The sequence below is a fragment of the Python bivittatus genome, unplaced genomic scaffold (assembly GCF_059951505.1).
Source record: "Python bivittatus isolate LINGU-HERP-01145 unplaced genomic scaffold, Pbiv_v1 ctg000700_np1212, whole genome shotgun sequence".
NCBI classification, from domain to species: Eukaryota; Metazoa; Chordata; class Lepidosauria; order Squamata; family Pythonidae; genus Python; species Python bivittatus.
In genome coordinates this window covers 37,074,945-37,086,972 of record NW_028277098.1, presented here as the reverse complement: position 1 = coordinate 37,086,972, position 12,028 = coordinate 37,074,945, and the positions used below count along the sequence as shown (strand labels likewise).

At 38.7% G+C, this 12,028-nt stretch overlaps 1 protein-coding gene across 1 annotated transcript in view; it reads right to left on the bottom strand.

Moving 5' to 3' along the window:
- Window positions 1-282: 282 nt before the first annotated feature.
- WLS (Wnt ligand secretion mediator) overlaps window positions 283-12,028 on the bottom strand; it is a 44,601-nt gene continuing 32,855 nt past the window's right edge. The window contains exons 5-12 of the mRNA XM_007433579.3: window positions 10,967-11,103; window positions 9,943-10,111; window positions 9,147-9,244; window positions 7,121-7,184; window positions 4,290-4,433; window positions 2,751-2,834; window positions 2,167-2,320; window positions 283-1,287 (exon numbers count right to left, since the gene is read on the bottom strand). Of these exons, the coding sequence (XP_007433641.2) occupies window positions 1,178-1,287; window positions 2,167-2,320; window positions 2,751-2,834; window positions 4,290-4,433; window positions 7,121-7,184; window positions 9,147-9,244; window positions 9,943-10,111; window positions 10,967-11,103 (960 nt within the window). The 3' untranslated portion in view covers window positions 283-1,177. The remainder of the gene's footprint in view (window positions 1,288-2,166; window positions 2,321-2,750; window positions 2,835-4,289; window positions 4,434-7,120; window positions 7,185-9,146; window positions 9,245-9,942; window positions 10,112-10,966; window positions 11,104-12,028) is intronic.

The window sequence follows — 12,028 nt, the reverse complement described above, 5'->3', positions numbered from 1 at the left end:
AAATGATACTTAATTATAGGCATGTCACATTTTATTCTGGTTATTCTGAATATTTTACTATCTGTGTTTTTCAGATATGGATCTTATTCCACTCATTTGCTTAAACTAGGTCTTCAACTGTGAAGTTAAGAGTGATTATGGTTCATCAGAGAACATTTGGTCTCCAATAGATGTCAGCATTATCCCAGTTATGTTTACTATTTCCAAAGAAGCACTGAAGATGACAGATTAAAATACAACAGCAATATGTTGTTTCTTTACAAATTGCAGTCAAGAAAAATAACCATATTTGTATACTTTATTTGTAGTACAAAAAGATGATCTACAGTGGTCCCCAGGGCTACTTAGAGCACTTAAAAAAAAAGAAAATAACAAGATTTTGAAACACATACATACACGCTTGCACACCGCATTCAGTTCTATGGGATTATGTATCATACAAGTAAACAAGAATCCTTAAAGTATATAAAAAGATATCTACATCAGAAAGACTTGTTAAGAGTTCAGGATACACATTCATACATTGACAGAGGTTTCAAAATGACCCCTTTCTGTACCAAACTTTAGAAAAGGCAGTGTTACACTAGACTACGAAAAAAGTCATGAACACATTCATTAAAGTATGTAAATATTGAACTGGCTACATGTGATACAAAGAACTAAACTGGTTCCAGACATATGCACTGGGACTGTTGTATAAAACCTTGACTTAGGAAACACACAATGTATTCCAATTAGTTTCCCAAGGACATCCGCTGCAGCAGGAGTGTTGGTAAGTATCAAAATACACCCAAATGTTGTAATCAGGAAATAGCTACCTTCTAAGTAACCACTCCTCCCACATCATTCCTGGTACTAATACTCAAGACTGGTCTTCCCCAAACTGTTTGGTAATCCTGGCTGTGGGAATTGTAGACCAACACATTCTGAGATTAGGGAAGATTGCTCAAGATGAAGTATCATGAAAAGAATTCAAACTTAATGAAAGATTCTCCCCAAGAAAGATACATCAATAACAAGCATTCCAATAGTTCTTGCCATATAGTCATCATTCTCTGAAACACATCATTTTCTGAAATACACCCTTCAGATGATTCCAAACAAACCCTTGCAAGAAAAAACTACCATCATACTGGGTAATTTGCATTTAGGCACAAGTGAAGTTGTGCTGAAGTGATTACTCATGGGCCTCCTTGCGCGCCAATTTGTAAACCTGGGTTGGTCCATCCACATGAGTAATAGTAGTAGTGAGCTGAAATTCTTCTCCAGTATTAACTCCCAAATCGCCTGAAAACATAAAAAACTACATTTCAGATGAATGGATACCTGTGGTTATAGTTTTATCACAAAATCACTCCAGTGTTTAGAAAGAAATAAGCAGAATCGAACAGGGCATTTCCATGAATGGCCATGGTTTCCACTAACAGAATGGGGGAATGGGCTATTTCTCTACTTTCTGCAATTCTGCATGCATCCACAAATTCCGCTCAGCAACAGCTCCTCTTTTTGATATACAAGTAGGACTGTGGGGGGAAGAGTACAAACGGAAGTCCTACTGCACAATGTTTATTTTTAATAAAAAGTTGGATCAAATCTCAGTAGATAAAGAATCTGAGAAATGATCTTTCAATTAATTCAGGATTGGGTACAAAGATTTATTCTGATTCAAGATGGTGCAACAAACTTTTACAGATGGGTTATACGATGTATAATCGAAATGGGAAAAACACTGATTCTCAAATCCAGAAATCTCTTTTCCATCCTTTCTTTAGCATGTACCCCCACAATCTAAACTTCCTCTAACTTTTCAGAAAGCCCTTAAGACCTTGCTGTTCTCCCAGGCACAGGGGTCAGGAAGTTAGCTGAGCCTATGAGGTTTTATTAATGGGTTTCTCCTCAGTGTTACTTTTTACCTTTTTTTTTTAAATTTATATCTCTATTTTTACTGTTATATTGATTGTTTGCTGCTTCGAGTGGGCAAATGGGTGGCTGTATAAAACAAAGAAACAAAATAACACTAACTCAGTGTATTAGCAGTTAAAGCCCAAACTCAATAGAACTATACCTATCATGCTAGGGTTCTTCTAAGCATGCAGAAGTCCTAATTTGACTGATTGCTAGTACTATAGTGCAACCGAATCACAGTTGCAGGAGACCACATCTCACCATTTGACTGATCGTCACCATAATTTTTGTGAGAAGGTGCATACAGGAACATCAGGGCAAAGACATACAGGTTCCACATCCCATAAATCCCGGTGAAAAAGGCACTGTTCCAGTGAAAGGTAAAGTCGCCCCATTTCCAGTGACCTTCAGTCACCTAAACAGGATGAAAAGTGGATATAAAATCAAGCAGGGAAGACATAAGCATAGAGTTAGCACGAACAAACAATCAACAAACAAAATCAATGACTTTAATCTCCTCAGGTAAAGAGACATTTCCACCCCAAAACCATCTATTTCTGGTCTTCACTCCTCTGCATGACTTTAATTGGATGTTCTCCCTATCTGCAGTGAGCTGACAACAAGAAAAGCAGCTGGATTTAATGCTGAATCTGGGAGAGAGGTCTAAACCTCTTCCTCTTTTCCCACAGTTGTGAAATAAAGGTCCAAAATCTAAATCTAAATGAAAAGATTCCTCGTTGATACCATTACATTTCTTCAGTATACGAAAAACAAAGTAACACAACATATTACTACCACATAGTAATGATTGCAGAAATTTTTCATAGTCATTTTAGATTTCTCACCTGACTGAAAATGAAAAATATTACTGTCATGGCAGCACAAGCTAACGTGATCAGCATCAAGAACCTGAACCGAAAAATCAGCCCCTGGGAGAAAGAGAAGGAAATACAACCGGGGGGGGTGGGGTGGGGAGAGAGAAACAACAAAAAATATTGAAATATTCCAAACCACAGACTCTGAAGAAGAAATCCTAAACTGGCAGAATAAGAAAAAAAAAAATGTCTGCTAGTATTCCCTTGGTTGGTTGTGCTTTGAAGTCGCAGTCATACAAGTGCAGGCCTTGGCCATTGAAAGCAAACGTGGTGTAGTGGTCAAGATGACGGACTAAGAGTTGGGAGATCAGGGAGCTCTGCATACAGGAGCCTTGTGCTCCTGAATGAAGGTGAGGTGAAAAGCAAGCAATCAATCAAACAAATCAGTCTGTATCATTCTATTGCCCTTTACCAAAGCTAGTTTGTGCTTGGAGAGAGGTGGGACTTAAAAGGGAAGGGAGATGAACTCCTCATCATCTGGGAAATAAGCCAGATAAAGTCATCCTTTCTAGCAGCAGGGTTTCTTTGCACAGAGCGCAACAGGAGGAAGATCTATTCCTTACTGTGGCCAAGTGACCACAGAAGACAGTTCCATCCGGCTCATACAGTATCTTCTTTGCCTTTTTCCACAATATTTGCTGGGTACATGTACTGAGCTGGAGTTAACACCCAAGGACAAGTGTACCTTCTATGCAGAAGCTTGAAAAAGATACCACCTTTTAAAACCTTCCGCAAAGTTGCCTGACCTATATCTGAGGGCTCTCCAGTTGCTTATCGGATATAAGTCTGAAGCATTCCCTCTAGGGAACAAGCCAAGTCCACAGAGGGTCCCACCTGAACTACAATGGGTAGAATGGGCAACAGTATATAATCAGATACATTTTAGGATTAAGTAAGAACAGGAAAGTTTTCAGTAGTGCTTATCCAAATCCTATACTCACTCACTTTCTCTCTCTGGCATTTCTGCAAGAAGTGTTAGCAAAAACTGAAAGGCTTTGATTCTTCCATTTGAGAAATGTCACTTTGGGAAATGGTATGTTCAATGCATTACTTACACAAAGCATCCCATCCTATTGCAGAGTTCCATTAATCCTACTTTTTTTTTCAGCTGTAGTGGTAAAAAAAGTAGTTTACAGTGATTCGTTTGCTTATCTATTTGTTATGGAAGGGCCAGACAATCAGAAGGGGCTCTGTCTGCTATCTGCTCTGGTCCTCAATAAATGCAACTCTCTCTGCCCTCCCATATAGAAAAAGGACTGCTTCTCTTGGCACAATCCTAGGGGGGAGGTGTGCATAGCTCAAGGGAAGGCTTTAGGGGAAAAGCTTTAGTTTACCAAAGCCCTCTTTAACATAATCTATGTTGCAGGTTCCCTAATGTAAATCCACCCTAGGAGATTTTGTTAGTAGGAATAATTTGTCCCTTGAACTGGATTAGATCCCCCATAATGGCCAACAGAAACTGGCATTGTTTTTAAGCACTATTACCCCAACTTCCTGCAGATTCCTTACCTCATAATGAAGCCTGCGGACTTTGCTCATTGCTGGTAGGCTGGACTGTTTGCAACTGATATTTCTGAACACTTGAAATACCATAAAACACAGGAACAAGAAGTAGAGACAGAGGCAGATTCCAGCAACAATAATAAATGCCATCTCAAGCAGTAAAGTTAAGGGAACCAGTAGAGACAGAAATAGTAGTAGCTAGTTCATTTGGCATTTTGTTTTCAAAATCCTATTCTGCTCTTAAATACAGGCACAGTAAGAAATGTTGCATTTGCCACACCTGAAGTTTACTAAAATACCCTTTTGGAGGATAGCCCATACCAAATATGCTGCTGTTCAGGAAGCTCATAATATGTTATTAATGTGGCATAATTAATATCTGCAATTGTTTCTGCCCACCTGGTATATTCCAGCAGAGTGGGTACGCTCCAGGTCCCCTCCATTAAACACTGATATCTTGTGGGGCCTAGGAAGCGTGCCTTCTCTGTTGCAGCCCCCACCCTTTGGAACAGCATCCCCACAGAGATAAGGACAGTGCTCTCTCTTCTAGGGTTCTGGAAAGCTTTGAAAACCTGGCTTTGGTCCTAGGCCTGGGGTTGAAGTTTGTTATTTGTTTAATAGCCCTTGTTTGGTTGATTTTGTTGTTTATTGGGTCATTTTAGTCTGATCTGTCTGATTTTATGTTTTTAGCTGTTTTTATGTTTTTTCTAGTTTTGTACACTGCCCAGAGTCCACTGGAGTTGGGCAGCCTATATATTATACAATACAATACAATACAATACAATACAATACAATACAATACAATACAATACAATACAATACAATACAATACAATACAATACAGGCTAGAACAAACCACCCTAAAATCTGCTGGATTGGCCACTTGTGTTCCATACAAAGATGCTTGGCAAAAGCAACTACCTGAAAAAGCTTATCAGAGGTTTGAGATGCAATGGGTTTGGAAATTACATTATTTCATCAACTTTACATTAAGTTTTAATGACAAAAGAAACACAGAGGAGGAGGAGATGTGGAATCGAGATCTCAGGCTACCTTTCACCAGGGTTGACAATGGAGGGTTGTAAGAAGGGAGCTGCCAGTTGCTGACAGAAGAGTGGTGAGATTTGGGGAGGCATAGATGTTGGAAGGGAAGCCTTGGGGGACTAAATCCTGATATGTGAGAGTGTAGGTCAGATAGGAGGACCTTCAGGGATGTCAGTGTCCCAATTAGAATCACTTCCAGAACAAGATCTGCGCTTGTGTGTTTGCATGCATCAGTATGTACCTGGCTTTAGGTGGCATTCAGGGTAAGAGATGGGGAGCTTGAGGATTGCCCTGCTTTAAAGTGACAGAATAAGCCAAGCTGGGTGGGGAAAATACTCCTCTAGGACTACAGGTAGTCCCTGTGGTAGTTAAGCAAGACATCACATGACCACAACTTGTGATTTCACTGCCAGCTTCTCCACTGACTTGTTGGAAGCCAGCTGTGAAGTGCACAAATGGTGATCATGTGACCACAGGGATGCTGCAACGCTCATAAATGTCCGCTTATTGCAAAGCGCCCGAATGTCGATCACGTGACTGTGGGGATGCTGCAACGGTTGTATGAGGACCAGTCATAGAGTTACTTTTTCAGCACCATCATAACTTCAAACAATCACTAAACACGGCAGTCATTAAGTGAGAAGAGTATTCAGGGATTACTCCTGCCGCTGTATGGATTTAAGAAATTGATAATTTGATGGGTGTGAGAGATAGGGAGGAGAAAATACTGGTGTGTGTGCCTTTCTTTGCCAGATTGCTGGCCTTCTGAGTAGGGAAAGGAATGTGTTTAAGGGGATAAAAGGAAGTTGTGGTTGAGCCTAAAAACCCATGTTATACTGATATTGATGGGGAAAGTGAGTTTATTCAAGTAGTGAAAGGGCAGGGGACATAAGGGGAGAGCACAGGTAAGCCATTCCATGGGAAGGGGAACTGGTAGTTTGGTGCCAGTTTCTACTTCTGGCTCTGTGGTCCCACTCCCAGGTCCTTGTGGCTGGATGGCTGGTAGGTCTCAGGTTGATACAGTAAATTCCAGGTCCATCTAAGACCTTGTTCACTGATGACTTGAAAGTGGATAAAGAGGCAGACCTGGCAACTTACAATACCAAAACCTGGCTGCATAAAGGTGGTGATGTCACCCTCTTGGAATTCTGCCCTTCTGAATTTTGAGACTTAACAGCAACCTTGATGCCAAACCAGCAGGTGGAAGCACTGACCTACAGAATTATCTATGACCAGGACTTTTGCTTGTGAAATATTGGCGTTTAAATGTTTATGTATTAAGTTGGACCATGGATACAGTTTGGGCATCTGAACTGAGTATTGGCTGCACTGCTGTCCACATTCCTGGACTTTGCCTCAAGGCTGGCACTGGAGTCTGGCCCTTATTGTTTGGTGTTGGGTGATTTCAGCTTCCATGTCCTGATGTCTGAATCTGGGAAGGCTTTGGATTTCATGAACAAAAAGCATACCTGACTATGCACAAATATAAACCCAAGTTCAAGCCTACGATGTGGTGGTAAGGGAGGAGAAATAATGCAGCCCTTAAATCGATGTTACACATACCGGCTCTAATGACATCTACAGAAAGTAAACATTGCAGAAGAGCATCCTCATGTGTATGTATTGCCTTAAATTCATGAAACCATTTCAAAGAATGTTTAAACTCTCCAATGCTTAAATGAAAAAACCCTATCAGTTCACAGGCTTTGGGGGAGAATATTACAATCCCTTGAGAAAAACACTTGGCTTTTCTTGCCTATCAGACCCTGAATGAAGTAAAATGCAAAGGATACAGCCAACTCTGTGCCAATATCTGTAGCCCAGATACTATAGAATGGGTTTTTTAATTGTACTCCTCTGGAAAGAAAATCAGTAGAGCAAATTATACATATAGCATGTGTAAAACAAAGCAACTGTTTGGAAAGACTAGAGAAGCATTGTCTAAACAGCCCTTGTAAGCTTTATGGAGGGGAGGACTGACTTTCATTTAACTGTTTTATAGTAATTTTATTAAGCATTACAATTAAAAAGATAAAAACTAATACAAGCTAAAAAAAATAAAAGAATAAAAAAAAGAAAGTGCAGAAAAAAGAAAAAAAGAAAAAAAATTAAGAATATAGTAGAGAAAAAGAAAAATATATAAAGAAATGACTTCCCCTTTCATCACAAGTATAAATAAATTTAGTAACTGATCACCTTCTCTTAAAATACAACAAATGATCTCTTCTTCCCATATCTCATCTCTTATCTATAAACAAATCCTTAAAGCCTTATTGTTCAGTCCTAGTCAGCAAAAGTCTATTAAGGGTTACCAGAGATAACAACATGTCTATCTATATCAAATAAACCAACGTTATATTCCTTCCTTTTACTTTTAACAATCTTGATGTTTAATCCCTTCAAACAATGTTCTAGAACTTGATTTCTTTTCATTTTTCCTTCGTCCCTTCTCACAAAATTCTTCACAAATTTAACAAGTTTCTTTTGTAAATCCAATATGGGAAAGTTATCCAAGTTACTGTTTTGGTTTGTTATTTGTATATCCCTGGGACATGAGGGATAGTCATTTAACTGTTTTAAAAAGTGTATTTCACTACACAATCCTAGAAATGTCTGTCTGTCTCCATGCTATTCACAATGTAGACAAAAATAAAAGAATACAGGTAGTCCTCACTTAACCATTTGTTTAATGACCATTTGAAGTTACAATGGTGCTGAGCAAAGGGACTTACAACCGGTCCTTGCACTTACAACTTTTGCAGCACCCCCACGGTCATGTGATCACAATCTGGGCACTTGTCAATCAGCTTGCACTTACAATGGTTGCAGCATCCCGGGATCATGTGATCACCATTTGTGACCTTTCCAGCCGGCTTCCAGCAAGCAAAATCGATGGGGAACTGTGTGATTTGCTTAAGAACCATGTGATTCACTTAACAGCTGTGGTGATTCACTTAATGACTGCTGCAAAAAAGGTCGTAAATTGGGCGCAACTTGCTTAACAACCACTCCACTTAACAACAAATTTTCCTGTCCCTATTGTGATAATTAAGTGAGGACTACCTGTAGTTTTATTAGCTTGGCACAAATCCTTTTTTGTTTGTTTGTATGAAACAACCTGGGGACGAACTATATACTACCAGAAACAATGGACCAGGGAAGTATAATAACTATGGGTCTCTTCCCTTTTCTTCTCTTCCCTAACTTGTAATAACAAAATGTGTGATGAGATATGATCCCATCCTGTGTTTCCCTGCTCTTACTCCACATCAAAGGCTATCGGGATTACAACAGAAGAGAAAGTTACTATGATGTTTGCATTTGCTTATGGGAAAGAAGAGATTTTTAGGCTGGGCACTATTACTATTGTACTATCCAAAACGTTTGAAAATATATTTTCCTTTATACAAAAAAATTCTTGAAATTCAGGGTTTCTAGCTTCAAATTCAGATAGGATAAGCAAGATCGAGCCCAAAATGGAACTAAATTTAGTTATAGCATGTTCTCTTATTTGTATTGGCTTGTTAAATCATGGAAATGCAACATGGTAACATTATCTCTTTATTTCAAGGAGTTTCTGATGTTAATTTTGGAAAGGGAATTCTAAACATTTTGCAGTAAGTGATTCAAAAAGAACAAAAATGCAACAGGCACTATAAAAAAGGGAATGGGGTCAGATTGAAGCTCTTATCAACATTTCATCATTTTAGATAAAAATATAAGTAGCTGTTATATTTAAACTCTTACACGTTTTTTAAAAAATTAACAATATCCATATTAAAACTTACAAAAGCTATAAAAAAAAGGCATTCCAATTACCTCTCACACATGTCAAAGGCAAACAAACAGAAAGAGCCTATAGCTATTGGTCCAACTTGTTTCCAGTAGGATGAGAAACGATTTCGTTCATTCTGATCCTAACAAAGATGAATAAGGACAACAAAATTATTATCAGGTAAGTCATGAGACAAAAACAAAATCTACTGATTTCACAGATATAATTAAAATGGAAACTGTGGACTGTAGCAAAGAGTTTGTATTCTGAAATCATACTTTGTATTAGAACAATAGTCATGTGTTAGTTACATGACACATGGATATGTCTCAGCATAAGATGTGAACTGTCATGCTTTAGCAATGAATACTAAATAAGACTATGGAGTAGCTCTTCACCCCCAACAACCCTGTAAATGTTGATTCCCAGAAGAAAGTGCAATTACTGAACTTCTCTGTCAGCTTTAGGCAATTACAGCTCACACAGATCCAAACAGTATAAAGATTATAGGATCTTGAGTCTAGTTTTCTAGTACTTTCTTTTATATGAAATCTTATTCCACTCATAAATCATTGATTTAAAATCCATTTTGATAATACAGCCCTTCCTATGTTTACAACTTCCAGTTGTAATAGACTACAGTTCCCATAATCTCCTACCAGATCAACCAATGGCTTGTTTTCTGAGAGTCATGAGAGTTCTAAATCGACATGTCTAGATGGTGGGGAACTGATTTACAGAATGAAAACAAATTTTAAAATATATACCCAATGGACAATAAAATCTGGAAAAAAAATCCTAGAATAGTATATTCACAAATTCAAACGTGAGAACACCTACCATCATATGCTCTCCACAAAAGATGATCCAAAAAGACAGAAGCATAGCATAGAAGATCCCTTGACGAATGTCTCCAAAAAGCAACATCCAGGTCCAGTCAAAACCAATAGAAAACCACTCTACTGGAATATTTATGAAAGTCATGGAGATCCCAAGAGCAAAGATTATCCTAGAACAAGTAGTAATATTTTCAAAAACTCTTTCACTTCCATCGGTTACTCCAATAAGCTTCAGGCTTCATTCATTCAGGGAAATGCCACCTAAAATGACCCCTGGCCCCACCCAGGATGGGACAGATGCACCCAATATTCTTTCTCTCTCTGTCTACCTACATATATAGGACAATTCTGGCAATGGTATCATCTTGAGTCAGTTTTTTAAAATTTTCTCTTGAAGTTCACTTTAACATTAGTTAGTAAAATCTACTTCAAAAAGAAATTAGCACCTTAGTGCATCTGCCCACAGCTGGAAAATCTGTTGTCAGCCATAGTTATGGCAAATAGACGAATCTTAATGTAATAACTTTCTGAATGCTTTAAGACAGATTTCTTCAACTTGTTACTTTTCAAATACAGTATGCTGGGAAACCAAGGACTGGTACCAGCTTATCTGGTGATCACCAAGTTGGGAGAAAGTTGTTTTAGCTGTTCTGGAAGATGCAGACACAATAGTGTTAGTACCTAATCACATTTAGGAAGTGAATACAAGGATCATATGCTTCAGTACAGAGATCTTCCAGGTGTCTTAGATTACAAGTACTAGAATTCTTGAACATTGTCTATTTTAACTAGAACGTAAGACAGTTACAGTCCAAGACACCTGGAGGACATCAGACTGCCTCCACCTCCTTTATTATGTAAACAGCTATACCTTGGATTAACCAATCTTGACTAATACAGCTGCAGAATAAACTGCTAGCAGGGGCTCCTTAAAGAGGAGCAATGACTGCCATTCCATCAGTGACCACACAAGAGTTAGTCTCCTCTTTCCAAAAACAGACAGAACTTTCATGGTCATTGCTTACTTTTCCAGGAGTACAGGTGGCCGTGTCATCTGCGTGATCCGCTTCCAGTACCAAATCATGATGATGAAAATGCTGGGTGTAAGGAAAGTTTTCATGGCAAACCACACCTTTGTGAAGCCTCCATTTTGGTGGATACCCTGAAAGTGAACTTAAGTTTCAGTGCTTCATTTCTTCACTTTCTTAACACCAATTCTGGTCTGCAATGTTCTATTTGTTTAAAATACTGCAGCCTTCCCACTATCCAGAGGATCTTATTAAAAAAAAGCAGGTGAAAACAACAAAACCAAATAAAATAAACAAACTGATTTAAAATATACACTATATAATCACTATAGCACAGACTGATTTGTACTTGAGGAACATAAGACATGGTAAAGTTGTAAACAGAAGAGTAAACAGTCAAATGTTTACCTGGTGCCAAAAGCTGGTAATGTTGGAATGCCAAATGGACCTCAAGGGAAAAGCCATTCTAAAACCAGGATGATGAAATTGAGAAATCTTTTCCCAGCAATGGGATGCTAAAAAGAGCACCCCTTTTGATCTTAATAGGGGCTCTTTCAAGTATTAGGGCCTTCAACTGCTAACTTTGAAATCTAATAACAAAAAAATTTCAGCACAATTCTTTTAGGACTGGCGTTATTTGGTTTCAGAAGAGTGTTCTGGATAACAGTTGCCCCGCATTCTCCACTACCTGCAGCTTCTGAGTTGTCTTCAAAGGAAGATCCACATAAAGTACATTGCAATGATCCACGTGGGCAGAGAGTACTGTGGCCAAAACATTCCTATCCAGGAAGGGCCATAGCCTCTGAACTAGTCATGGCAAGCCAAATACACCCTGGGCCATCTCCTGAGCCTCAAGCAGCAGAGATGAATCCAGGAGTATCCTTGGGCTGCACACTTGCTCCTTCAGGGAATCATAAGCCCCACCAAAGTCAGACCTAACCAATTTCCAAACACATTAATCAATAGGACCTTGCAAAAATAATGCAAGGTTAAGGTCACATCTGTATTGGGGAGAACGAAGAAACCCCAATGAAAAAGGAAAGTGCCCTGCAAGGATAA